The 27336-nt window shown below is 44.2% G+C and overlaps 2 protein-coding genes across 3 annotated transcripts in view; one reads left to right on the top strand and one right to left on the bottom strand.

The window, feature by feature from the left end:
• Positions 1-217: 217 nt before the first annotated feature.
• Positions 218-25207, bottom strand: LOC147596803 (uncharacterized). Its single transcript, XM_086769448.1, has 6 exons — positions 25152-25207; positions 25012-25069; positions 24684-24735; positions 24278-24562; positions 1099-1179; positions 218-1032 (listed from the first exon to the last, which is right to left on the bottom strand). The coding sequence occupies exons 1-6, from the start codon at positions 25205-25207 to the stop codon at positions 218-220; spliced, it is 1347 nt and encodes a 448-aa protein (XP_086625574.1).
• Positions 25208-25417: 210 nt separating this feature from the next.
• Positions 25418-27336, top strand: part of LOC147596804 (ceramide transfer protein-like) — a 129257-nt gene continuing 127338 nt past the window's right edge. For both annotated transcript variants that reach the window (XM_086769541.1, XM_086769542.1), the window contains exon 1: positions 25418-25513. In XM_086769541.1, coding sequence (XP_086625667.1) covers positions 25418-25513 — 96 coding nt within the window. The remainder of the gene's footprint in view (positions 25514-27336) is intronic.

Genomic DNA, 27336 nt, shown 5'->3' on the forward strand with positions numbered 1-27336 from the left:
AGCCCCAGATCGAGCACCGTTCCCCTGGGCTCTTCCCTTGTGGGCCTTGTTTTGTCCCCTTCCCCCTTCGTAGCTAGTTTAAAGATCTGTCGATAAGCCCCGCCAGCTCCTGTGCTAGGATCCGTTGCCCCCTGTGAGATAGGTGGGTTCCACAAACAGAAGACAGGCCAGGGGCCGAGTAAACTGCCCCATGATCGAAGAACCCAAAGTTTCTCTCTCAACACCAGCCTCTAAGCCAATTATTCATTAATGGAACTTTCCAAGCCCACTCCGTGCTGCTCGCTGACCCTGAAGGTATAGAACAGAAGATCACTTGAGCTCCTGCTCCTTGAACCAAACGCCCTAAACCCCTGAAATCTCTTTTCATAGTTCGTAGGCTTCTCTGTGCAATTTCATCACTGCCCACTTGAACTATGAGGAGTGGAAAATAATCAGTGGGCCTAACCAGCTGTGGGAGTTTCCGGGTTATGTCTCTGACCCGGGCCCCAGGAAGGCAGCACACCTCCCTACGGGTAGGGTCAGGCCGGCATATTGGGCCCTCTGTCCCTCTCAGAAGGGAGTCACCTACAACTACCACCCTTCTTTCTTTTTTGGAGGAGGCAGTCTTCAAGCGTGGATCCGACTGCCTCACCTTACGCAAGCTAGGAGGCGGCGTTCCCACATCATCCTCACTCGCCTCTCCCTCCAGTTTCAGGGCTTCAAACCTGTTACACAGAGGGACCTGGGGAACCGAGGTAGGTTGGGATGGGGGTTGCCTGCGACACCAACCTGGGACCTGCTGCCATCCCTCCTCTCCTCTCAAGCAGTCCCTCTCCGCTTGACTATGGCAAGGGAGAGGGTCCACTACTTCCTTGGTCCGGGGGGTGCAATCTCTGCGTCTTTGTCGCAGAGAGTCACTCCACCAGTCAATCTCCCGCTGGCACTCTCTGATACTCCGTAACCTCTCTACGTCCTCCCTAAGCTCCACCACCAGACTGAGCAGCTCGTCCAGCTGCTCACACCTCGCGCAGGCGGCGTCCTTCCCGTCCTCTCCTGGCAGCAGCAGGCTCAGGCACTCCCTGCAGCCAGAGACCTGAACTGCTGCATTTTTGAACAGACCTTCTGTCTGGGTTGCCACAGTCTTCTTGGGGGAAGCCCGCTTCCTGGTGAGGACCATGTTTAAAGCTGTGACATCAGGGCCTGTCAATAGGAGAGCAGGTCACCTGAGAAAAGACTAGACCCAACTCCCACTCCCGCTGCTACTGTATTGAATGGGGAGTGCGGGCTGCTTACACTCTGATCACCTCCTCCGTAGGTGGTCAGTAACACCTTTACTCACTTACTGTGACATGTGGGTGAGAACTAGTTCCCAAAATTGCTTTTAACCACACAGACAATGGGTCAAGGTCACACTCAGAGATTAAGAGTGGTCAGCTGTGAGTTGTCAGCTCTGCCCCTGGTGAGTCAGGAGCCTGCCCACAAGCTGCCAGCCCAGGCACAGGCACTGTAGCTGGCTGTTGGTGGCTCAAAAAAAGTCTAAAAGAGCTTTTTTTGGTTGCCTATTTCACTTCAGATCCCCTGCCCAGTGCAGTTTTACCTGCTCTGAAGCTTCTCTGCAGCAAAAATGTTTGAAGCCTTAAAGAATCACACGTGCAGAAAGGGGATCTGACAGCACCTGTTACCCCATCCGCTCCTCCGCCCGTGGAAACAAAGACTAACAGTGAGCCAGAAAATCCCTTTGATCCAGGTTCCATAGATCTGGAAAAGGAGCCCTCAGTCTTCGGAGCTTCCTTGTTATAGAGGTGGTGTGTTTGTGTGTGTGTCCTTCATGTTGACGGTGTCATATTTTTGTTACTGTTCAGTGTTGTTGGTGTGGACGTAAGCTTATTCCAGCTGATTTATATTTGTGCTATAGCTGAGTGTTCTAGTGTGTGCAGTGTCGCAGGTCGACCCCATTGGAACAAGTGATACATCCAGGTTGGTATTGTTGCCGTGCAAGGTGCAGCGTTAAGTTATAAGATCTTTAAGTGTAAATGGATAGGCAGTGCAAACAGACAAATTAACAGATTATAGTCCGGAGGAAATTGAAAGTTTCCTAGACAAGTATAAGCAATCTGTGTGTGTGTATATGGGCATGGAGTGAATGGTATGGAATAAGGGGTGAATACTGTCTTGGTTTCAGCAGGGATGGAGTTAATTTTCCTCTCAGTAGCTTTGGGTTTTGTATGTGAAGAATGTTGATAAAAACACTCTGATGATAAGAGTTGTTGTGAATGAGACCAAGGACACTGTCTGGCTTTCCAAGTCTCCTTAATGTGCAGGTGCAGGAAGCTGGGCCAAAGACAGACAGAGCATCGGTCATTTGGACATTTGGTGGTGAGAAATTGTACATTGTTCATTTTGTATATATTAATGTCCTTATATTTTGTTATTATTGTAGGTTTCCTCTTAGTAAACTGCAGCATAAAGCAACATGTGATTAACTGACCGTAACCCCCATTCCCTCTTCCCTCCCCCCTCCACCTTGTCCCGCTCGGGGGTGGAGGGAAAGGATGTGGAGATGGTGTTAAGCCCGGGAAGAGGGAGGGGTAGGGGGAGGATATCTTGTTCCCTTTCTCATTATCCTGCTTTGGTTTTAGTAATAAATGAATAGTTTTCCCCATGTCGAGTCTGTTTTGCCCGTAAGGGTAGCTTTAAGAATCTCTCCCTGTTCTTGTCTCAAATCTCAGGTTTGGTTTTGTTTTTTTTTTTTTTTCTCTTCTTCTGTGCCTCGGGCCGCAGCCGCCGCCAGGCACCCCCCTCATCCGGCGGGGCGGGGGCAGCTTACCCAAAAACTGACATGGTTAACAGATACTCCTGCCTGGGTTGACCAGTGACCTTTAGCAAAAGAAAAGCTGCAAGGTTTGAATGAGTTAGTTGACGGGCAATTAGAACTTGGACACATACAGCCAACAGACAGTCCCTGGAATACACCTGTGTTTGTAATACAGAAAAAATCAGGCAAATGGCCACTCTTACAGGATTTAAGGGCAGTAAATTCAGTAATTGAGGATATGGGACCTTTGCAACAGGGGTTACCATCTCCTTCAATGATACCTTGAGGTTGGAATATTATCATTATTGATTTAAAAGATTGTTTTTTCACTATACCTTTACATCCTGAGGATGCTCCGTGATTCGCATTTTCTGTGCCTTCAATCAATATGGCAGAACCCAGTCAGCGATATCATTGGACGGTACTTCCGCAGGGTATGAAAAATAGTCCAACCATCTGCCAATGGTACGTCACACAGGCCATAGCACCAGTAAGGCACTTACATAAGAATAGCTTCATTTATCATTATAGGCATGATATCGTAATTGCAGCACCTGATGATTCTCTGGTGGACAGAGTTCTTAATGATATCACCAGTGCATTATCCCGATTTAAACTGGTTATTGCTCAAGAAAAAATTCAAAAGGTATGTCCCTGGCATTATCTCGGCTGGCAAATTATGGAAAGAACCATTGCGCTGCAAAAGTTAAAAATCCCTCAAACAGTGTTTCCCTTAAACGATTTGCAGAAATTTCTGGGAGCTATCCACTGGGTACGCCCGGCTCTAGGCCTCTCTACAGAATTGCTTTCTCCACTATTTCAAATACTTAAAGGAGACTCAGATTTAACCTCCTCTAGGCGATTAATGCCAGAAGCCCAACAGGTATTACAGTTTTGCTACAGATTTCCATTAATTGGCCTAAGCAGCCCATGTTACACTCCCATAGAAAATGCCTTAACAATATTTACAGATGGATCAGGAAAAACGCACAAATCTGTAATTGCGTGGAAGAAAAATGATGAGTGGCATCATGACGTACAATTGGTAGAAGGTTCAACCCAAATTGTAGAACTTGTGACGGTGGTACGAGCTTTGTATAAGTGGAAAGAGGAATTCCTCAATATTGTCTCCGATTCTGCCTATGTGGTCAATGTAATACAATGCGCTGAATGGGCAATGTTAAAAGAAATTAATAATCCTTTGTTGTATGATCAGTTTCAACAGCTATTATCGGTATTACATGTGTGGGATCATCCTTACCTTATTGTACATCTGAGAGCTCACATCCCGCTTCCAGGACCTGTCACAGAAGGTAACACAAGAGCAGATGCTCTCACTAATGTGGCCCTCATTCCAAACACACTCATGCAAGCTAAGCTGTCCCATTAATTTTATCACCAAAACTCTACAGCCCTTCAACGACAATTTAAGCTGACACAGGAACAAGCTCGGGCAATTGTGCGTTCCTGCAGCAGTTGCCAAAGCACAATTATGCCACCTTTATATGGGGTTAATCTGCACGGTTTGTGTTCTCAAGAATTATGGCAATCTGATATAACTCATGTCCCGTCATTTGGCCAACACTAATATGTACGTGTAACCATTGATGCCCATTCCAGCTTATTGTTTGCCTCTGCTCATATAGGAGAATGTGCTTGAGATGTTTGCCAACATTGGATGTCAGCATTTGCTTTCATGGGGGTTCCCACTCATATAAAAACAGATAATGGGCCAGCGTATGCTTCTCGCGCAGTCCAAACCTTCCTTGCTCTTTGGGGCATCGAGCATGTTACTGGTATTCTGCATAACCCCACTGGACAGGCCATCATTGAACGTGCCCATGGCACACTTAAAAATATGCTGTTAAAACAAGAAGGGGGAATGGAAGAGAAGTCTGCAAACGAAAAGTTAGCGAAAGCAATGTATGTGCTCAATTTTCTAAATCGTTGGAGTGACAATTCTTCCCCAATACAGAAACATTTTGGATCATCTACTGTACATGAGGCCATCCGAGGGCAAGCTCCGGTGATGGTTAAGCATCTGGAAACAGGTAATTGGGAAGGACCATTCCCTCTTATAACATGGGGGAAAGGATATGCTTGTGTCTCTACAGGGGCAGTAAACAAGTGGATCCCTGCACGATGGGTATGACCAGCGCTCCAAGCTGCCTTGCATTCGTCGGACAAGCTGTGTGGCAGCTCCATGGACATCAATCATGGAAAGAACAAACGTGTGGGTAACTATGGCTAATGCCACAGGACAGGACACCATTTGTCTGTCTGTATCATCTGCAAATAACCCTTTCAGAACATGCTTGGGCAATCTGCCAGATAATGGTAAGACAGCAACTCTGTGTAAAACAACAGCAGCCACGCGAGTGCTGAACTACAAGAGATGGAACTTTTGGGATCAGTAAAGTTGGACTTCTGTCTAATTATTTTTTTTTAACTATTCAGGAGCTAATGTTTCTAGAGGGGTAATGATTGTAAATGCTTTAAGACCTATACATCACAACGACACAGCATGGTGTAATCACGTGAGCACTAACATATCAAAATCTGGACAGCATAAAAGACCTAAACGAAGCATACATAGCTTTGAATCTGACTGCCAAGACAATATAGTGTTTTGGAAACCAAGTGAAATTATTGCTGCTTCAATCTTTGCACCTGATGTGGCAAGTGCCCAGGCATTAGCTACGCTAAATAAATTGGGCTGTTGGCTTCCTAAGCAAACAAATGCAACTGCATCGGCACTATCAGTGCTGCTAAATGATGTAGATTCTATACGCTACACTACTTTACAAAACAGAACTGCTGTTAGCCTGCAGAGCACATATTTGACAGGCCTTGTTGCATGTGCTGGCCACGCGTGCAGCAATGTCTAGTCACTACTCTTTCACTGAATCTGCTGAGGGGATAAACAGAGGTGGCTTGGAGCGGAGGGAGAGAGAAAGGACCCAGAGCACACTCTATGAACAACAGGGGATGCCCTGAAGGTGCTGCGCCTACCTCCCTTCTCTGCTCTGACCCGGCTGATCATCACCCTCCTGCTCAGCGGTGTCTCCGGCTTCGTCGGGTTGGTAACAGAATAGATCAGCAACAGACTTTTTTTATTATTACCACAAAATCATGGCAGGCAGGATTTTGATGGGCTTTGCTGCATGAATCTGTCTGATCATTCGGAATCTATTCACAAAAGTATTCAAAACTTGCAAAAAGGAGTACAAAAACTGCAACAAAGTGATTGCCCCATCCCTGGAAACTTTCAAGGCCAGGCTGGATGAGGCTCTGAGCAACCTGATCTAGTTGGGGATGTCCCTGCTCCTTGCAGGGGGTTGGACTAGATGACCTTTGAAGGTCCCTTCCAACCCTAACCATTCTGTGATTCTATATTCAGAAATCTTTTTGGTGGATTGATAAAAGCTTATTACAAATAGCTGTAGGATGCTTATTCATTCTTTTTATATATGTATTTTGATCTGTATTCCATGTGTGTTGAAATGTGTGCAGACTTAAATAGATAAAGCGTTGAAACAAGCCTCTTCTCATAAACAAAGAAGGGGGAGATATGGGTATTTTGCTGAGCCAGTACGGTGTCAGTGCAAGCACACTGCCCTTGGGAGAGGGATACAATCATGCTCTCTGGAAGAAAGCCATGGAATGAGAAGGGAAGCTTTAAGATACAAGACATTGTTAGCAGAATTTATGGCTTGTTTCAACAGAGGCTTGCAAAAAACTAGTCACTGGCCTTGTAGATAAGAAAGTTACTGGAGTTGTTATATCTATAATGGTAGAAGAATGCTATAGTAGAAAATTACGAGAAGGTAGTGAAACTTAGTTTTGTTTCGTAATCATGAATATGTATAACGTGTGATCAGTAACTTTATTGGCTAAGCTTGTGTGTAGCATAACTGGGTGGTTGCTATCCTTGGCTAAAATCAGAATTGTGATACTAGGCATTATACTAGGTATAATCATTAACATTCTGTGCTTGGTCACCTGCCTACAAAAAATGATACAGAGATTGCTACATCAGGTATTGATAGCAGAAAAACAAAAAGGGGGAAATGTAGAGGCAGAGAGTGCAGCACAGCTGCTCGACATTGACGAATTTGGGCTATGTCCTTGAACACCACTTGCTCAATAACAAAAAACAGCAACTAGAACAAGATAAGGAAATAGCAAAGGCAAAAATAGTAAAGACAACCAAAAACTATAACCAATCCAAATGAAGCATAAGGCACGTGAACAGTATATTGCTACCAATCAAATTAGATGATTAAGTATGTGTGCTTCGCGTGTAACTTAGGGTATAAAAGACTAATGCTGACTAACAATAAAGGTCTCTGGAATACCATCCATGGATTCCATGTTTTTACTGCCACGCGCTCTCACTCCGCTCACCCTCTGAGGGAATAGGGGGAGATAAAAAAAAAAAAAAAAAGCTCGAAGTTTGAGATAAGGAGCCCTCCCTCTTTCTGGGCTTAACATTATCTCTACCACCACTCCCCCCCCCCCCCCCCAAGCAGCACATGGGGAAAGAGGTAATGGGGGTTATGGTCAGTCCATCACTTGTAGCTTTATGCCACTGCTTCCTCGTCAGGGGAAGAACTCCTTACATTCCTCCCCTGCTCCAGCATGAGGTCTCACAAAATAAAGCCACCTGTAACTCTGTCAGTGTTTAGAGACAGTAAGATTTTGCTTTTTTAGTAACTTAAAAACATACTCTTTTAAAAGCTCCCTTAAAGAAATAATTGAACAGCACCAGCTTCAGGTAAAGGCTAGTACCTTACGCATGCACATGAGATTTATGCCTCTATGTTATCCTGTCAGATAAAACAATACTGCCTTAAACACAAAATACTTCTCATTAGACTATTACATTAAAAGAAATTGAATGATTTTTAAATTGCAGAAGACTGTTGTTAATTTAGTCCTATTTCCTTCTTGAAAAAAGCTGAAGAACCTTTCACAGTAATTTCTAGCTCAAATTCAAAACTTCTGTCTGAGTTAAAGCTCATCTTTTAGAAATAGATGGCTTCAATTAAAAGCTTTGAATAAAACCCTATTGTTTAATTCAGGGTAAAATTCATGCTTCCCCCCCTAATTTGTAGGGCCATGACATCCAACTAATAGAACTTACCAAGCTTTTACTATTCAATTACTGCCATCAATAATTTCTTATACATGCAGATACTTCTGATATGTGAACTTCTGACATCTTCCCTTGTTGCTTATGAAAGTAAATAGCTGAACCCTTCAATAGGCTCTAATTATATGGTCAAATGTCTAGATATTAAGTTGATCTTAAACTAAACAAAGCAAATTTTACCCTCTGTAGTATGATCCTGTGGTCCTACTTTTGCCAGATTACAAGAAGCAGAAGCCAAGTGTGATACTGGCATAAATTACTTAACATGTATTTATTATTGGAAAAGCATACAGAGGTACTTTCTTTCTACCCCAAGCTACTCCAGGACTTAAGTGGCACTCATTAGCAACCAAACTGAAGAAGTATATAATAAGTTTTAATAGTTATCAAGATGTTGGTACCTAAGCACGCATAACACAGAGATCTTACCCAATAGGTGTCCCTATGGGGGGGAGAGGGTCAGCCCATCAACTGGTCCCAGACATTCTGATGGAGATCTTCCCCAGTATCCCCCTTTTCTTAAGCCACTTTTATACTGTTTTTTACTTTTAGGTGGAGCTTGAGTGACTCTAGTCACACATACCTTTATTAGGATTGGTGTAAATTTTACTCACTTTGCTTTTAAAGGTATAGACTAAAAGAAATTCAGAATGCATGCTCAGTGAGGGATGGTCACACCTCGGAGGCGGGTAGCTTTTGGGATGGAGGTGTGTTTTGGTATTATAATGACATTATAGTGACCAAAGTTCAGCTACAGGTCACGATTTTGACACAATTTTTGGCTCAGCAACTGGTATTCTTCTTGTTTGACAGTTGCAATGCAGTTCATCAGTTATTATACGGCCTACTAGCCACCAGGTACCATGAAGTTCCCATCCCTGCAGGGAGTGTAACAGAGTTTGGCAGCGGTGTCTCCACTCCGCTCCACCCTCCGTTCTGTTCGTTCTGCTCGCCTTAGCATGTGGTAAGCGAGGCAGGGTGTGTTGCCTAGGGAACTGCTGTAGCGAGCATGCCAACCACATTTTATCCTAGAACTAGCAACTCCATTTTACCTTAGAAGTTCTTCTATTAGAATGAATCTTAGAGAAACTAATTTCCCCCCCCAGTCATTGTCCCACAGTAGCTCAAGTGCTACTAAAAGTTCAAGAGAAGAGTGCTGGTCTGCATTGCCAAGTATCTTCTACTCTTTGAAATGCAACAAGCTGGAAATAAATACAGCATTACTTACTTGATATTTCATCTTCAGAAGACATAATAAATAGTCATCTTCCATTAATTCAGATTATTTAAATTGGGATATTTTTTGACAGAATGTTTTTTTTAAGGATTGTTTTCTTTAATAGCTGACTTCAGTTGTCAAGTATGTTTCAGGAGATCTTCAGGAAAATGTCACCATTGTCACCATACATTTTAAGGTGTCATCCATGTGGTTAATAGCAAAAATATAGCTCTAAATGCAAAAATACATCTGGAGCAGTTGGATGCCTGAAGGAGGCTGTGGCCTGTGGAGGGCCCGCACTGGGGCAGCTATTCTGGAGGGACTGCACCCCATGGAAGAAATGACCCACACTGGAGCAGTTTCACAAAGGACCGTAGGCTGTGGGAGGGACCCCACGCTGGAGCAGGGGAGGAATGTGAGGAGTTCTTCCCCCAAGGAGGAAGGAGCAGCGTAAAGCGACAAGTGATGAACTGACCATAACCCCCATTCCCTCTTCCCCCCTGTGCCACTCGGAAAGGGGGGAAGGTAGTAGAGATAATGTTAAGCCTGGGAAGAGGGAGGGATGGGGGAAGTTATCTTGTTCTCTTTCTCATTACCCTGCTTTGTTTTTAATAATAAACAGTTTTCCCCAAGTCGAGTCTGTTTTACCCATAACGGTAACTTTAAGGACAGGGAGAAATCCTTATCTCAAACCTCGAGTCTTTTTCCTTATATTATCTCTCCCTGTTCTCTAGGAGGGTGGGGGGAGTGAGAGAGAGACTGCGTAGTCTGGTCCTGAGTGGGCTAAACTACGACACTTTCCAATTGCTACTGAAAGGACTTATAAAGGTAAAGAGGAAGACTTCAGCAGTGGATACCAACAGTTAATGGCAAAACAAAAAAAGTGGAGAGGAACCACAGAATAACATTACTGTGTAGGAAGCTTTGTTAGTAACCTGGGATGCTTACAAGTGGAAAAAGACTGCTAACAAAACCCCAATCAAGCTCTTCTAGGAGCAGGCACAGAAACTCAACTGAACCAATCAGACAGGGTTATATAGTATATGAAAGTATCAAGAGACTGAAACAGCAGTAAAAAAAAAAAAAAAAAAATCAGAGCAACAATCTAATTTCAAGTGCTTCTACCTTTATTCAAATTTAGCATCTTTTTGGACAGTTGACTGAACTAGCCTGAAAGAAATGGCTTGTATTTGATCCTGTACCAATCCCCTAGCCTGTCTTCAGTAAAAATCCTGCAATTCCAGTTTCAAATGTCTCCCTTACACTGGAAATTATTACAGCTGGAAACCACATCATGGGCCACCTCAAAACAAAGCCTCTGAGTACTACTGAAGCAATACTATAAGTAATAAATAGAATAGACTATATCAGACCTTCCCAATAATACGACAACTCATCTAAATCAACATTTTTAATCAATGGCACTTTGTTTTTACACCAATTGCTAATTAAGATTGAACTGATGACCATGCAGATACACTTCTTATTCCACTCACTGCACAGAAGTATCTTCTTCTGAGATGTACATGCAACTGTTTGAGTCACCATTGTTAAAAGAACTAAAATCCATCTAACACACCTTGGCATAGAAATTAATGTATCAATAGAGCCAGGCCATTTGAACAATGGGTTTCCCACCAATATATTGCTTTATTGCTTTATTTCTTGAATTTCTAAGACAAGAACAAACATACATTCAAGAAACTAGGAAAATTAAACCCCACTAGAATATTTTTAATATCTCTGATATTTGAAAGGCTACACTACAAAGTCCAGTAGTGCATTTGATTTCATACTACCTGATTTATCCATTACTTGGATGAGTTAAGGATTTTTATCCCAAAACAGTAACATTACATTACATATTTTCTGACAAGAAGCGCACCTGTCTTTTCTGAGTATTCATTTGACAAGGAAACATTCTGGCTGATGAGATAAAATTTAACAAACTCCTTAACTCTCATTTCCTTGTAAAAACACGTTCCTCCAATAATTATTTATGTATTGGCTGCTCTAAAATCTCTGCTTCTCAGCAGAACAAACTACCAAGAAACAAAGACATGTGCAAGCAAGCACATCAGATTGTCCTTCTGAACTACCTGCTCAATTCTTCTCAGCCACAGGGGAAGTGATATTTACTAGAGTTCTAGTTTCCGAATAGCCCCGGGAACAAGACTCCTGTCAGTTTTAATCCTATAGTAATTTACAGAACAGAGCTGGCAGGAGGAACTGTACAACAGTGTTATTAGCATGTAAATATACAGTGTTAGCCATCTAGGTTCCCTACTAGTGCATTCAAAACTGCTACCGTTTCACTATTGTCTTTTTCTCACTATATAATAAAACCTAGTTCCCTAGAATACAGACTCTCCTAAGAAAGACTTAAGTATTTTTTATAAATGTACTAAGCCAAGGTACATGATAAACTGATAACGAAGAGAAAACTGCGCCAGGATTCACAGAAGTGAAAATTCCAAGTGTCCAAGCTGACACAGCTGAATGGGACTATTTTTCAAGTAGCAGCTAACCCAGCATTTCACAAAAACTTAGATCCCAACCAAGTACCTAGAATTAGCCTTCAGAAAGCAAAGCCCTAGAATTATGTCTTTTCTGAAATAATTGGCTTTGGGAGTGCTGGTGGATGAAAAGCTCAACATGAGTCAGCAATGTGCTCTTGCGGCCCAGAAGGCCAACCGCATCCTGGGCTGCATCAAGAGGAGCATGGCCAGCAGGTCGAGGGAGGTGATTCTCCCCCTCTACTCTGCCCTGGTGAGACCCCATGTCCTGGTTTTGGCAGGGATGGAGTTAATTTTTCCTCTCAGTAGCTGGTATGTTTTGGATTTTGTGTGTGAAGAATGTTCATAAACACCCTGATGATACCAGTTGTTGTGAATGAGACCAAGGACACCGTCCTGCTTTCCAAGTCTCGCTAATTTGCAGATGCAGGAAGCTAGGAGAAAGACAGACAGCATAATTGATCCAAACTGGCCAAAGAGAGTATTCCATGCCATAAACGTCATGCTCAGTATATAAGTGGGGGCAGGCGAGGGTGGGTATCTGCCTTCCTGGCATCCATCCTTCCTGCTTGTTTTTGCTGGCATCGTTCCCCCTACCTTGCTGACTCCCTTTTGCTCCTTTGCTTGCTGCTCGGGTTTGTTTCCGTGATCGCTGCTCGGGACGGGCTGTATCGGTCATTGGGACATCGGGTGGTGAGAAAACACATATTGTTCACTTTGTATATTTTTTAATATCCTTATATTCTGTTATTATTGTAGTTTTCCCTTTTATTTTAGTAAATTGTCTTCATCTCAACCCACGAGTTCTCCTTCCTTCCCAATTCTCTCCCCCATCCCCCTGGGGAGGGGGAGAGTGAGCGAGAAGCTGTGTGGTGATTTGGGCTAAACCATCACACCCCACCTGGAGTACTGCATCTAGCTCTGGAGCACCCAACACAAGAAGGACATGGACCTGTCGGAGAGGGTCCAGAGGAGGGCCACAAAGATGATAAGAGGGCTGGAGCACCTTTCCTATGAGGACAGGCTGAGAGAGTTGGGGCTGTTCAGCCTGGAGAAGAGGAGGCTCCGGGGAGACCTGATAGCAGTCTTCTAGTACCTCAAGGGGGCCTACAAGAAAGATGGGGAAAGGCTGTTCAGTAGGGCCTGTTGCGATAGGACAAGGGGTAATGGTTTTAAAATAGAGGGGGGTAGATTTAGATTAGAAATTAGGAAAAAAAAAATTACACTGAGGGTTGTAGAACACTGGAACAGGTTGCCCAGAGAGGTGGTGGAAGCCCCATCCCTGGAAACGTTCAAGGCCAGGCTGGATGAGGCTCCGAGTAACCTGATCTAGTCGAGGATGTCCCTGCTCCTTGCAGGGGGGTTGGACTGGATAACCTTTGAAGGTCCCTTCCAACCCTAACCATTCTATGATTCTATGAAGATATAACAAAATACAGACGATTCAAGCCTTTTAAAAGGTAAATAATTCACACTGCAAAATAAACAGATAATAGAGACTGCTTCTGACAATGTCCAAAATGAAACATCAAAATATATCTTTTATGCCATTCATCAAACCGTTTAAATAATTCTTTGCTTATATGAAGAGCGAAATAAGTGAAACAAGTTGAATACTCAACCCCTATTAATCTTCTGCAGGCAAGATGTGATACAACTCTGTTGTAAATCCTGCTTTCATTTCCTCTGTAGCTCTGTCTAGAAAAACTTATGACTTCAAAAATTCAAAGTTTATTCTGGGGAAAAGAACCATGGTATCTTCTCCTGTCTCTATTAAGCATTTTACAAGATCTTTTAAACTGAAAGATTTATCTCAAGTTTCTCACCAAAATTTCCTACTACTTCTAGATTACTGAAAACAAATGTTTTACCATTTTAATCCAGAAAGAAAATAATGAAGGAATTGAACTATTATGAAAAACATTAATCAGTAAAAACTAAATCAAAAGTGGTAGCTATCTGCAACCTTGTTTCTACAGACGTGTTTACAGTCAATATATTAATAAATAGTGGTAATCTGTTTATTTTTTTTATTTAGATGATAAACCCTAATACAGTGATTCACAGAGACCACAACTGGTTTAGAAAAAACATGTCTGAATTGTTTATTTCTCAGAGCCTATACTACTAGGCAATACACTGTTGTATAAACAAAGTTCCTTCACAAATTCTCTTTAAAAAATAGTTTTAAATTTAAGAACAAACATAAACATGAGCATGAACATACTAGAAAATGTTTATACACTAGTGATTAATGTGTTTTAATAACATATAATGAACAAAATAAAACAATAATAGTGGAAATGAAAGAGATATAAAAAGGTAGAAAAAAGTTATGAAGCCCCTAAATTTATGATGTTTACAATTGAGTTTTATTTCTAAAGATGTCCAAAAAACCATTTTTAGATTACAATGAGTATATTAGCAATACAGAACAGCAGTATCTGTTCTACTATTCTAAGGAAGGTGATAACTGTTTCCAGTTATAACAATTATTTGTAAACTCCTCACAATCTCTAAGACACTAGAAGGGGTACAAATTGAGTACTGGGGTTTGTGATGAAAGAAAGAACACAGCAATGAAGCACAAAATAAAGGTCCAGTGGAAAAGGCATAGAAGGAGGTAGAGAGGAGTGAGTGGTCTACATCAGCGTATCAGTTTGATCACCTGTCCTGGTTTCGGCAAAGATGGAGTTAATTTTCCTCTCAGTAGCCAGTGTGTTTTGGATTTCAGATGTGCAGAATGTTGATAAACACACTGATGATATGAGTTGTTGCTAATGAGACCAAGAACACTGTCTGACTTTTTAACAATCTGCTAAGGCAGATGCCTCTCAGGTTCTCTTCACATCTCCTTTGTTCACTTTCATGCAGCCAGGCTGGGCTGAGTCGGGCCCAGATGGCCACTCAGCAGGAGGCCAGAGAGTGAGGGCCGAAAGGCCCACAAGGCTCACACCTCCCCCTACTTCAGCTTCTTTACGTCTTTTTTTTTTTTTTTTAAATGCCTCTGTTATTGCAGAGGCATTATCGGGGAACATTCTGCCACCAATTGGCTTGGCCTGGCCAAGTCCACCAGATTTCTAGCACCTTCTCGCAGAAGCTGCCACCATAGCCCCCCCCCCAACCAAAATCAACACAGGGATAAAGTCCCCGTGGTGCATGTAAGGAATATGTTGGGGAAGACAGTCTGGGTTATTCCTCCCCTGGGCAAAGGCAAACCCACCCGTGGGATTGCTTTTGCTCAAGGACCTGGATGTACTTGGTGGATGATGCAGGAGGATGGGCAAGTCCGATGTGTACCTGTGTGAGGGATTTCAGTGATGGTCCATGTAGGGCCACTGTGAGAAATTACAAGCTTAAGAGAGTATGAGTTGTGGAATACCACAGTGTCCCAACTATGGACCACGCGGTGGCATGTGTGAGGGATTTCAGTAATGGTCTGCGTAGGGCCACTGTGGGAAATTACAAGCTGCACACAAATGTGAGAACGCGACCTTGGGGAGGGGAGCTAGGAGGGTTGTTATCTCAGAGAGGGGAACTAGGAGGGTTGCTATTGAGCAGTATGTTGCTGCTATCCAGGAACCGCTGTTAGCCAGCAGGGCACGTACTTGGCAGGCCTTATTGCATGCACTGGCCACGCGTGCATCAACACCTGGTCAGTACTCTTCCACTGAATCTGCTGAGGGCATAAACAGAGGCGGCTCAGAGCAGAGGGAGAGAGAAAGGACCCAGAGCTCACTCTACAAACAACAGGGGATGCCCTGAAGGTGCTGCATCTACCTCCCTTCTCTGCTCTGACCCTGCTGGTCATCATCCTCCTGCTCGGCGGTGTCTCTGCCTTAGTCGGGGTGGTAAGACTCTCACAAAGGGAAAACAATATGCTAGTAACTGCTTATGCTAGGAACTGTAACTGCTTATGCTAGTAACTGCTTATGCAAGGCTATAATAGAGCAATAAATACTGTTGTGCTTTTAAATATCATATGTTGGGTGACCTTTGTGCATAGGAATCCTATGAACTGGTTACAGTACCTCAAGGAGATCTGATTCTAGGTGAAAATAGCCAATAATTTGAACTGTATGTCATAATTTCTGTAGTTATTATATGTCATATCAAAGGTACTGCAGCAAGAATCATCCTGATCAGTGAAGAATGAACTTCAGTGAAACTAAGTGAGGTACAGTGGTGATGGAACCAGAACTGGCACCCAACAACTTCGAGATCAACATCTTCAACTTTGCAGACCATGGTACATGTACCATGCTTCTCCAGATGCAGCATGCAACAACCCCACACTACATACCTGTTGGATACCTGGAGTATCAGGGACACTTAGTGAACAATCCAGACCAAATGGAATTGTTATGTTTGTGAGCAGCAGGCCTCAAGGACATCACTGAAGCCGCCTATGAGAAAGTATTGAAGCTGCCTGTAAGAAAGTACTGAAGCCACCTGTGAGAAAATAATGAGGCCGCCTGTGAGAAAGTAATGAAGCTTCCTGTGAGAAAGTAAACAAAGCAACCTTGAAGAAGATTGCAAACAACTTTGAGAAAGTGAAAACATGAAAAGTACAGGACTTTCCAGGTTAATGGACTTTCCAGGTTAACTAACTGCAAGTAGGAGGGATATGCAAATGTAACCATTAGAGCTTAAGCCAATCACGCAATGACTAGTAGGCATATTTTATCTTAGCAATATAAATATGCGCATCCAGGACTAATAAATGGAACTACGCTTATTACTCATATTGAGTCTTTTGTCGTACGTTCCTCCATCGCTCGCAAATGGCGCCCGAACAGGGACTACTAGAAGACACTGATATTGGAGCGGCGGAGGCAGAGAAGCACCGGGAGCAGCGACCGGGGGGCAAGATAGACTACGCATTTGTCCTTCAGATGCAACGATCCGGAGCCTGAACCATTGAAACAGGGGTTCGCCGTCTGCCAGGGCTACAGGACAAGCTGCAAAAAGGGGGTGCCTTAATCAGGGAGCACCAATCGTGAGCACGTAATCAGGGAAAAAGGGGTGCCTTAATCAGGGACCGCCAATTGTGAAACTGCCAGCAATAATGGAAAAGGAGGTAGCCCTAGAATTATTATGCTCTCTATAAGAGGACTGAGTTATGACTTGGCCATCCTAGAAGCTTTGCTGCAGTGGGCAAAGAAAAGGGAGTTAATCCCCACAGTTGATGATCCTTTTGAACTCGCAACATGGGAAAAGATAAGAAAAAAGCTGTGGGATGAAATAAGTCAGGGATCTCCACCGTGTGGAAGCTAATTAACGAAACATTGATAAGCATGAAAGCCGAGCGTTTAGTTGCCGCATCTGCTTTTGCGGCCTTAACTCCAGCCGACAGGTCCACCTCCGCTACCAGCATGCTGTTCTTGGGTTTAACGAGCCCTGCCACCGCCCCGGCTTGTGCTGAGGGTGGGGGGGTTCGAGCCCCAGCAAGGACTCCAGGAACTGCAACCACAGCCCCTATAACTATAGATATGTGGGCACCAGAGGGAAAAACTGCCAAAGACTTTTCACCACCATCAGATGTACCACTGCCAGGCACCCTGCCACGCTGTGCCAGTGCAGGCTCAGAGTCACGAGCCTTTTCGCCGGCGCCAACAGCTCCGGTTTATCCCCCGTTACCACCTTCTTCCCCGCCACCATGGCGTGAGGAAGAGGGGGATGAACATTCATCCGGCTTGAAGGACGCACAGCTGCAAGAGACGCTAAAAAGGCTGGAAGCCCTAGAGGTTCACCTAGAAGGGTCACTGGAAAATTAATCAACTCCTTCGCCTGTGCCACATCGAGACCTGCCAGTGTCCAACCTATTCGTTCCGAATGGAGCATGGGGTGAGATCAGTCTTTTTGCACCTTTGCAAGGGATGCGGGCGGGAGGGGCCGGGGATCCGAATCTGACAGCGCGGTGGAAAGAGGTGATTCGAGATGCCGTGATAGAAGGACAGCCTTTTCCCATGGCATTTCCAGTTGTGACCAATAATACTGGGAGAAGTGTGTGGAAAGCATTAGACTGGAAAATATTGAAGGAAGCTAAAAGTGCAGTTACTCAGTATGGGCTAAAATCATATACTCAATCTGTGTTGCAGCATATTTTTTTGTCACAGTTGTTAGCTCCTTATGATATTAGAATGATTGTCCAGATGCTTTTGCTACTGTCACAGCAGCTGCAGTTCTTTCAGTACTGGCAGGCTGCTTGTGATAGGGCAGCTGCATCGCCTCGACAACAGGGTGATCCATTATTCGGGGTGCAAACTCAAATGCTGATGGGAGCGGGACCCTACACACGATCTGATTGGCAAGCGTAATTTGCTACCGAAGTGTTACATCTGGGCCAAGATTTGGCTTATAGAGCGCTTGCTAGGGTGTACGATGAAAAGTCCGGACCTGCCTTTACGTCAGTAAGGCAAGGTCCCACAGAACCATATGGGAAATTTATTGATCGGTTGCACACTGCAATTATGGCTCACCCTGATCTGGATGATGACATGAAAGCAAAGTTCTTAGATATGCTTGCCTTTAATAATGCTAATGAAAAACAAACAAACAAACAAACAAAACAAAACTAAGAGAGCCCTTAGTGTGCTGCCAAAAGGATCTAGTACAGGGCAACTGCTGGAAGCTGCCGAGCGAATGTTAGAAAAAGAAAAGGCTACAGTCATGGCTGCTGCTGTAGGTGCAGCAGTTAAACCATTGATATCAATAAAGCGGAGCGTGATTAACTGACTGTAACTCCCATTGCCTCTTCCCGCCCCCCACCCCCCATTCCTGTCCCGCTCAGGGGGCAGGGGAGGGAGGTGGAGATGGTGTTAAGCCCGGGAAGAGGGAGGGGTGGGGGGAGGTTGTCTTGTTCCCTTTTTCCTTATCCTGCTTTGGTTTTAGTGATGGTCTGTTTTGCCTGTAGCGGTGGCTTTAAGGATCCCTCCCTATTCTTGTCTTAAACCTCAGGTTTTAGTTTTCTTTCCTCTTATATGCTTGGGGCCACGGCTGCCGCCAGGCGCCCCCACCCCCCCGCCCCTGACATGGTTAACAGATACTCCTGTCTGAGTCGAGCTTTGTATAAGTGGAAGGACTGTTCCCTCTTATAACATGGGGGAAGGGATACGCTCATGTCTTTACAGGAGCAGTAAACAAGTGGATCCCTGTCTGTATCATCTGCGGGTATTTCAGAACATGTTTGGTTGACCTGCCAGACACCGGTAGGACGGCAACTCTGTGTAAAACAGCAGCAACCACGAGTGCTGAGTGCTAAAACTACAAAAGATGGAACTTTTGGGGATCAGTAAAGATGGACTTCTGTCTATTATTTTTTTTTAACTATTCAAGAGCTAATGTTTCTAGAGGGGTAATGATTGTAAATGCTTTAAGATCTATACATTGCAACGACACAGCATGACGTAATCATGCGAGCACATATCAAAATCCAGACAGCATAGAAGACCTAAAGGAAGCATACATAGCATTGAATCTGGTTGCCAAGATAATACAGAGTTTTGGAAACTAAGTAAAATTATTGCTGCTTCAGTCTTTACACCTGGTGTGGCAAGTGCCTAGGCATTAACTATGCTAAATAAATTGGACTGTTGGCTTGCTAAGCAAATAAATACAACTGCATCGGCACTATCAACGCTGTTAACTGATGTAGATTCTATATACTATGCTACTTTACAAAACAGAACCGCTGTTAGCCTGCAGAGCACATATTTTGACAGGCCTTGTTGCATGTGCTAGCCACACATGCAGCAACGTCTGGTCAGGCCTTGTTGTATGCGCTGACCACGCGTGCAGCAACACCTGGTCAGTACTCTTTCACTGAATCTGCTGAGGGGATAAACAGAGGTGGCTTGGAGCGGAGGGGAGAGGACGGACCCCGAGCACACTTTATTAACAACAGGGGACGCCCTGAAGGTGCTGCGCCTGCCTCCCTTCTCTGCTCTGACCCGGCTGATAATCATCCTCTTGCTCAGCGGTGTCTTTGGCATAGTTGGGTTAGTAACAGAATAGATCAGCAATAGATTTTTTTTATTATTAGCACAAAATCATGATTGTCAGGATTTTGATGGGCTTTGCTGCATGAATCCGTCTGATCATTCGGAATCTATTCACAAAAGTATTCAAAACTTGCAAAAAGGAGTACAAAAACAGCAACAAAGTGATGGTTTTGATATATTCAGAAATCTTTTGGTGACTGGATATAAGCTTGTTACTAATAGCTGTAGGATGCTTATTCATTCATTTTATATTTGTATTTTGACCTATAATTCTGTGTCTTAAAATGTGTGCAGACTTTAATAGATAAAGCGTTGAAACAAGCCTCTTCTCATAAACAAAGAAGGGGGAGATGTGGTATTTCGCTGAGTCAGTATGGTATCAGTGAAAGCACACCGACCTTGGGGGAGGAATGCAATCATACTCTCAGGAAGAAAGCCATGGAATGAGAAGGGAAGCTTTAAGATACAAAACATTGTTAGCAGAATTTATGGCTTGTTTCAACAGAGGCCTGCAGAAAACTAGTCATTGCTCTTATAGATAAGAAAGTTACTGGAGTTGTTATATCTATAATAGTAGAAGAATGTTATAGTAGAAAATTACTAGAAGGTAGTGAAACTTAGCTTTGCTCTGTAATCATGAATATGTATAACGTGTGATCAGTAATTTTATTAACTAAGCTTGTGTGTGGCATAGCTGGGTGGTTGCTGTCCTTGGTTAAAATCGGAATTGTGATACTAGGCATCATACTAGGCATAATCATTAACATACCATGCTTGCGAAAAATGATTAACAACTCAATACAGACAATCTGGCTCATAAAAAAAAAAACAAAAAAAAAGGGGGATTCAGTAGAGGCCTACATGAACCTAGTTGATATTGTAGTAAAATAAGGTCAGGAGTACCAAAAAGGGCCATAGGAGGACCATGTTATTTTAGAAAATTGATAATGTTTGCTCCATTACGGAATCATACGCGAGCAAGAAGATCGCTAAAAGTATTGACTCCCCATTGTGATGGCAATTTAACCCTGTTGGGTACAGCTGAGCGGATAGCATTATCTTTATTTGTTCCTTGGGCAGCAACTGCAAAAAGCTTTAGCTAACTTAAATAAATTAGCTTGTTGGGCACAAAAGCAAATGAATTTAACCTCTAGCATGTTATCAGGATTATTAGAAGACATGGATAGCATGCGTCATGATATTTTTGCAGAATCTAGCAGCCATTGATTTTTTGTTATTAGTGCATAAGTGGGTCTGGATTGTTCAAAACAAAAAGGGGAATTGTTGGATACCTGGAGTATCAGGGACACTTAGTGAACAATCCAGACCAAATGGAATTGTTATGTTTGTGAGCAGCAGGCCTCAAGGACATCGCTGAAGCCGCCTATGAGAAAGTACTGAAGCTGCCTGTAAGAAAGTACTGAAGCCACCTGTGAGAAAATAATGAGGCCGCCTGTGAGAAAGTAATGAAGCTTCCTGTGAGAAAGTAAACAAAGCAACCTTGAAGAAGATTGCAAACAACTTTGAGAAAGTGAAAACATGAAAAGTACAGGACTTTCCAGGTTAATGGACTTTCCAGGTTAACTAACTGCAAGTAGGAGGGATATGCAAATGTAACCATTAGAGCTTAAGCCAATCACGCAATGACTAGTAGGCATATTTTATCTTAGCAATATAAATATGTGCATCCAGGACTAATAAATGGAACTACGCTTATTACTCATATTGAGTCTTTTGTCGTACGTTCCTCCATCGCTCGCACATACCATCTCTCCTGCCCTGAAAGACTGCTATGACAGATGGAACCCAAAGTCATGGATTAAATGAACTCAACAGACTTCGGAGGGATAGCCCATAAATTGAGGGAATGTTATCTGGGTGTATATATCTGTCCTGGTTCTGGCCAGGATAGAGTTAATATTTACCTGAGCTGGGTGGAGAACTGAAGCTGGTAGCCCCTATGGCTGGGATAGTTAACTAATTAGCTAACAGCTGGGGTTAATTTACCCAAATTAGCCAAAGGGCTAGTCCATCCCATCTGACATCATGCTCAGTATATAAGTGAGGAGGGTGCTGAAGGGAGGCCCTCCTAGTTGGAAGAGACTGGATGTGGAGTTCTGTTGTGAGCTATTATACTGTATTTGTGTTCCATCACTGTCTTGTTTTCTTCTGTCATTACTGTTAAATTTACTTTTTGTTCAATCTCAACCCGCGTGTTTGGTTTTTTTTTTTCCTGGTTTTCTTTTGTTTGTCAAATCTCCTCCTATTCTCTCAGAGAGTGGGGGGGGAGTGAGAGAGAGACTGCGTAGTCTGGTCCCTGTTGGGGCTGAACTACGACAATATCAAAGCATGACATGGATGGCATGGAATGAGGAGTGGATACTGTCCTGGTTTCAGCAGGGATGGAGTTAATTTTCCTCTCAGTAGCTGGTGTGTTTTGGATTTCAGATGTGAAGAATGTTGATAAAAACATTCTGATGATACCAGTTGTTGTGAATGAGACCAAGGACACTGTCTGGCTTTCCAAGTCTCGCTAATGCACAGGTGCAGGAAGCTGGGAGAGAGACAGACAAACAAATTGACCCAAACTGGCCAAAGAGAGTATTCCATGCCATAAATGTCATGCTCAGTATATAAGTGGGAGTTGGCCATGGGGTGGGGGGGGTGGGGGATATCTCTCTGTCTACCTTGCTTGCTGCTCATTTTTTTGTTTCCATGATCACTGCTCAGGATGGGCTGTATTGGTTATTGGGATATCAGGTAGTGAGAAATCATGCATTGTTCATTTTGTATATTTTAGTATCCTTATATTCTGCTATTATTGTAGTTTTCCTTTGCTATTCTAGTAAACTGTCTTCATCTCAACCCACTAGTTTTCCTTTCTTCCCAATTCTCTCCCCCATCCTGCTGGGGAGGGGGAACCAGAAACTGTGTAGCGACTAGGGCTAAACCTTTATTTACCATGGCTTTGGTTTGCATCTCAGATTGGTCTTGGAGCAGACAAAACAGATTCCTTTCAAACTAAACTATACTGTAAGACTGTGCTTACAGAGCACACCTGACACATTCCAACTGCTAATGGAGGCTCCCTCCATGGGACCAGACTAGTGGTAGTCTGAAGAAACACCTCTTAAAGCATTTATAGGATAAACTTTACATCCTCAGCACAAAATCTTTCCTTTACAAATCTACTTCCCCCTGCACCACAGTGTTGCTAATGTAGACATGGCTTGATCTAATTAAGAGTAATAGACAGCAAGTTATACACAAAAATGATGGTCAGAATATTACAAAGAAGAGTTCATTTATCTTCAGTATTCATAATCTTGATGTTATAGTTTATCTGTCCTCTTTGTCCAATTAACTGACAGAGATTGGCCAATTAAAAATTTGGTTTATTAAAGCAAGCGACCAGTAAGCAAAACAGCGCTGGGCGGCCGGGGAGTCTCCTGCTCCGCCAACGGCGCACACCGAGATAGCAAACCGCCCCATTCAGTAAAAACAATAAATATTTCATCGACGCTTATACATATTCATTACCTAAACCCACCTACTCTCGCTTTGTATGTTAATTAGCTTATCAGTCCTTCGCACTTGCACAAATTCTCCCCAGGAATTGTGGGCGAGGGTCTTTGGGGGTCTTTTGGAGGAAGGCCGTAGGTCTTCTTCACGGTGTACTTTTCACCTTTGCCTGGAATGTGCTGTTCCCACAAGTTGGCAGTGTCCTTATCAGTCTGAGCCGATTCATGTCCTTCTTGACAAGGAGATTTATGTGATGGGTGCCATCCTGCTTTTGAATCCTTGCTCCTTTTAATCACTCCCTCGAGATAATGTGAGACTGTTTCTTGCTCTCATAAGAACAGACTTCCCCCTCCCACTAATTGCTTCTTCAAACTATATGGTTAGAAAGTTACTGGTTTTATACCCTTCAACTTCATGAGCCCCTCCCCTCCCTCCCTTTTGCAGTCCTGCATGCTGTTTTTTACATAGCCAGGTGCCTGTGGCTGACCTTGTGTATTTCATGGTATCTTTCTTGTGGGCCGAGTTTATGTACTTCATATAACTCTCCATTGTTCTGACAGGTTTGATGAACAAACAGTTCACAGTTTATTACATTGATACACTTACTGAAGAACATAAGCTGGTGCCATTATGGAAAAAAACCAAGACATATTAGGAAATTTTCAAGCAGCATAACATGGAAAAATTACACAGTGATTTGTCACAAGAAGGAAGTCAGAGAAAACACAATTTTATAACACTGCTCTTATGATATAACCAGATGTGTGTGTTCCAAAACTGAAGTTTCCTCAACTAACACTATTCAACACACTTTTTTTTTTTCTTCAAGAAATCACAAGAAAGGAGATGGGCCAGTCCTTCCCAACCCACTACATCTGTTCATAAATTGTGAAGTGATACAATACGTTCCATTGACTTCTTTTTTTCCTCCTTTCTGCAAATATTTCTGCACCCATAATATCGGCAAGTATACATATCTCAGACAAAGTTCTGAAGAAAAAAGTATTTATCGTTTTGTTACCTAAACCGTGAAAATATTAGGCAAATAAAAGGACACCGCTACCTCACAGCTGAGGCAGACCGCTGACCGCCACTTTCCACTCTTTTCGTAACGCCTCTGGGCTGAGCCCTTGAAGCAGAACGAAAGCGAGCGGCGCAGAGGCTCCCCAGCAGCAGGAAAGGAGTGGACTGCTGAGCCCACCCGCAGCCGCACAGCGCGGCTACTTGGCACGCCGCAACTAACCCGGAACCACCGCCGCCCGCAGGGCGAAGACCTCAACGGCCTCTTCGCCCCGCGGCCCCAAGGAACAGCACAGGTGTCTGCCAGCCCCGCGCAGACCGCAGACCCGTTACCTGCGGCGAGACGGAGCGGTCCGCCCCTCCGTCCTCCCCCCGTGTCTCACTCGGAGCTGCCAGCGCCTCCCACCCCTTCTGCGGGCTCCGTGGCCACTTAAGAGAAAGGTTTGCCGCTTACTCCTCACGTCCTGCCGGTTTAGAGTAGGGAAGGCGATACCACTTCTCTCACGCTAGAAAGCGAACAGGGCCGGATAAACATTTCACTTTATTAAAGAAAAAGCCCCCCCCCCCCCCCCAAAAAAAAGCAGCAAACATCGCCGTAAGTAGTACCGCTACCCTCGCCTGGTGGTGGAGGGAACAGTTTCCCACCTTATCGGGCTACGGAGGCGAAACCCACCACTAGCGCTACAGAACGACGAAACCAAGATGGCAATCACCCACCGACGGGAGCGAGACGGCTACTGCAGCGGACTACATCTCCGAGAGCCAATTGTGGCTAGGCTTACCGTTGCACGTAAGAAGACTACAACTCCAGCAAGCGCCGCGCGGCTCCGACTAGGGGAGCTAGGAGGGAAGGCGAGGGGCGGAGCTGATAAATACTGGCACAGAGCACCCCCTTCGCGTAAGATGGTTGTGGCGGCCGCACTCTAAGTGGAGTGTGTGGCAGGTAGACGTGTAGTCGTCCATTCCTCTCCTCACCATCTCTAATGTTGTGGCCCTTACCGCGGGTAGAGGCCGTGGGGCTACGGTGAGGGGAAGCTCAAGCTTGCGTGCCTCAGTGCTGGAAGGGGCGGTTAGCACTACGGGCACGGAGCAGTGCTGCTCAGGTAGAGCCTGCTGCTCTCGTCCCTTCAGCAGGAGGGGGGTGAGGCTGCTGTGGGCAGGAGTCGTTCGGCTCTTCCCTGCTCAGCTATGTCGGACAATCAGAGTTGGAATTCCTCTGGCTCCGAAGAGGACCCCGAGACCGAGCTCGGGCTGCCTGTTGAGCTCTGTGGGGTGCTTAGCAAGGTTAAGCTGCCTTTCCCTCGTCCGTCTGCCTTCTACCCCGGCGCCGCTCCCGACGATCAGGCCAAGGCTCCCGCCTCCCCTGGCGCTGGTGGGGGTGCGGGAGGCGCCGACACAGTCGAGATAGCCACCATCAAATGGCAGGGAGCCTGTTAGGCAGCCTCTCCGGCACCTGGCGCGAACTGCCCGCGCCCCTCCCTTAATTAGGGGCACCAGCCCAGCCGGGCTGGGGGCGGGGAGACTCGCGTACTTACCTTCGCATCTGTGCGTTCTGTCTCGCGAGAGGTGGTGCGAGGAAGCACTTTCTTGGGGAATAGCTGTGGGTGCGGTTTTAGCCCTGGCCGGTCGGCTAGGGGAGGTGTCGGCGCCTGGCCTGTGAGGTCTCTGCTCCCTTCCCCGCCCCCCCCCCCCCATACCGAGCCCATTGGCTGCCTGGCGTGAGCTTCCGGAGAACGAGGCCCGCGAGGGGGCGGCCGGGTGCGCGCGGGGAGTGTATCTCTTCCACTCCTCAGGCTCTTAGCTGAAGCTGGGTGCGGGCTAGGGCCGCGGCATCCTGCTCCCTGCTCGGGAGCTTCTGAAGGCAGGCGCAGCCCGTAGTTACTTCCCAGGAGCGTCACAACCTTTAGTCCAAGTATCAAACGGGGCAATTAAATACCCTGCAGCAAGAGGTACGAGAGGAGTGGAAGGAAAGCGACACGAAAGCTTGTTTTCCCTTTTTAAAAATAAACAATACTTTTTTTCTCTTTTATCACTGAAAATAAGATTACTTGTAAATATGTGTTAGATGATACTGGGAAACTTTAGGAGTGCTTTAAAGTTGAATATTAAATTACAAAGTTTGAAAGTTTTTTTTTTAACAGAAAGTACATTCAGAATAATGTTGAAATATCTTTAAAATTAAAGCACTGTGTTTTGATTATTTTTTTTTCCTTTCTTACACAATAAAGCAAGGCACAGGTCATGGAATACTGAGTTCATAAACAGGCTCTGGATGCTGAGAAACAGCTGTAACGGGGCCAGTGTTCTGCTTTTGTGAGGGACTCTATGAACTCCTTCCAGTCTTGAAAATATTTTTTAAGTCCAGAGATGAAAGGAACGGTTAGGAGAAAAGAAGGGCATTAGCTCTTATCTATAAGATCTTATCATCTAGTAGTGGATGGGGGGGGGGGGGGAGAGGATGAGATGGATGTGAGATGTTAAAGCAGTTAAAATGTGAGGTTTTGTTTTAGTTATGTAATTTTATTGTTTTTTTTTTTCTCATTGCAAAGTTTTCCTTTGATTAGATGCTTCCTATCATTAGAAACTTTAATATTTCTGGGATGTAATTGATTTTTACGTTGGCAAATTAAATACTTTATTAAGTCCTAGTGCTGTTTTTTACTGGTGTAGCAGGTGAAGCCATGGCTGCTTCTGACATTCTGTAGCTTAGGTATGTGCAAACGTTTCTGGATGACTGTGTTGAGTGTAGCTAACACTGCCTTTCCTGTGAGAACACGGATGTAATCCGAATAGTCGGGTATGGTGAAATCTGTTGCAATGAATATGCTTGAAGGATATGTTTACCTTTTGCTAGTTGATGCCTCAGAAATACTTGAGACAAACTAATTAAAATGAAATGGTAGTGTACCAAACTTTCTGCTAAATAAATATTTATTTTTAATAATTTATTGTGTATTAAGGGATTATAAAGGAATTTATCTTTGGAGGGCAAATCTAGGTTTACTTACGCTTTAAAATTGTTAGGAATTTCTCAGCTATAGAATTTGTTTTCCGTAGACCTCCTCTTGTTATTAATAGAGCTAACATGCTGTTATGGGACATGTATA

This window comes from Chlamydotis macqueenii, chromosome W, assembly GCF_036417535.1.
Source record: "Chlamydotis macqueenii isolate bChlMac1 chromosome W, bChlMac1.mat, whole genome shotgun sequence".
In the NCBI taxonomy this organism is placed as follows: Eukaryota; Metazoa; Chordata; class Aves; order Otidiformes; family Otididae; genus Chlamydotis; species Chlamydotis macqueenii.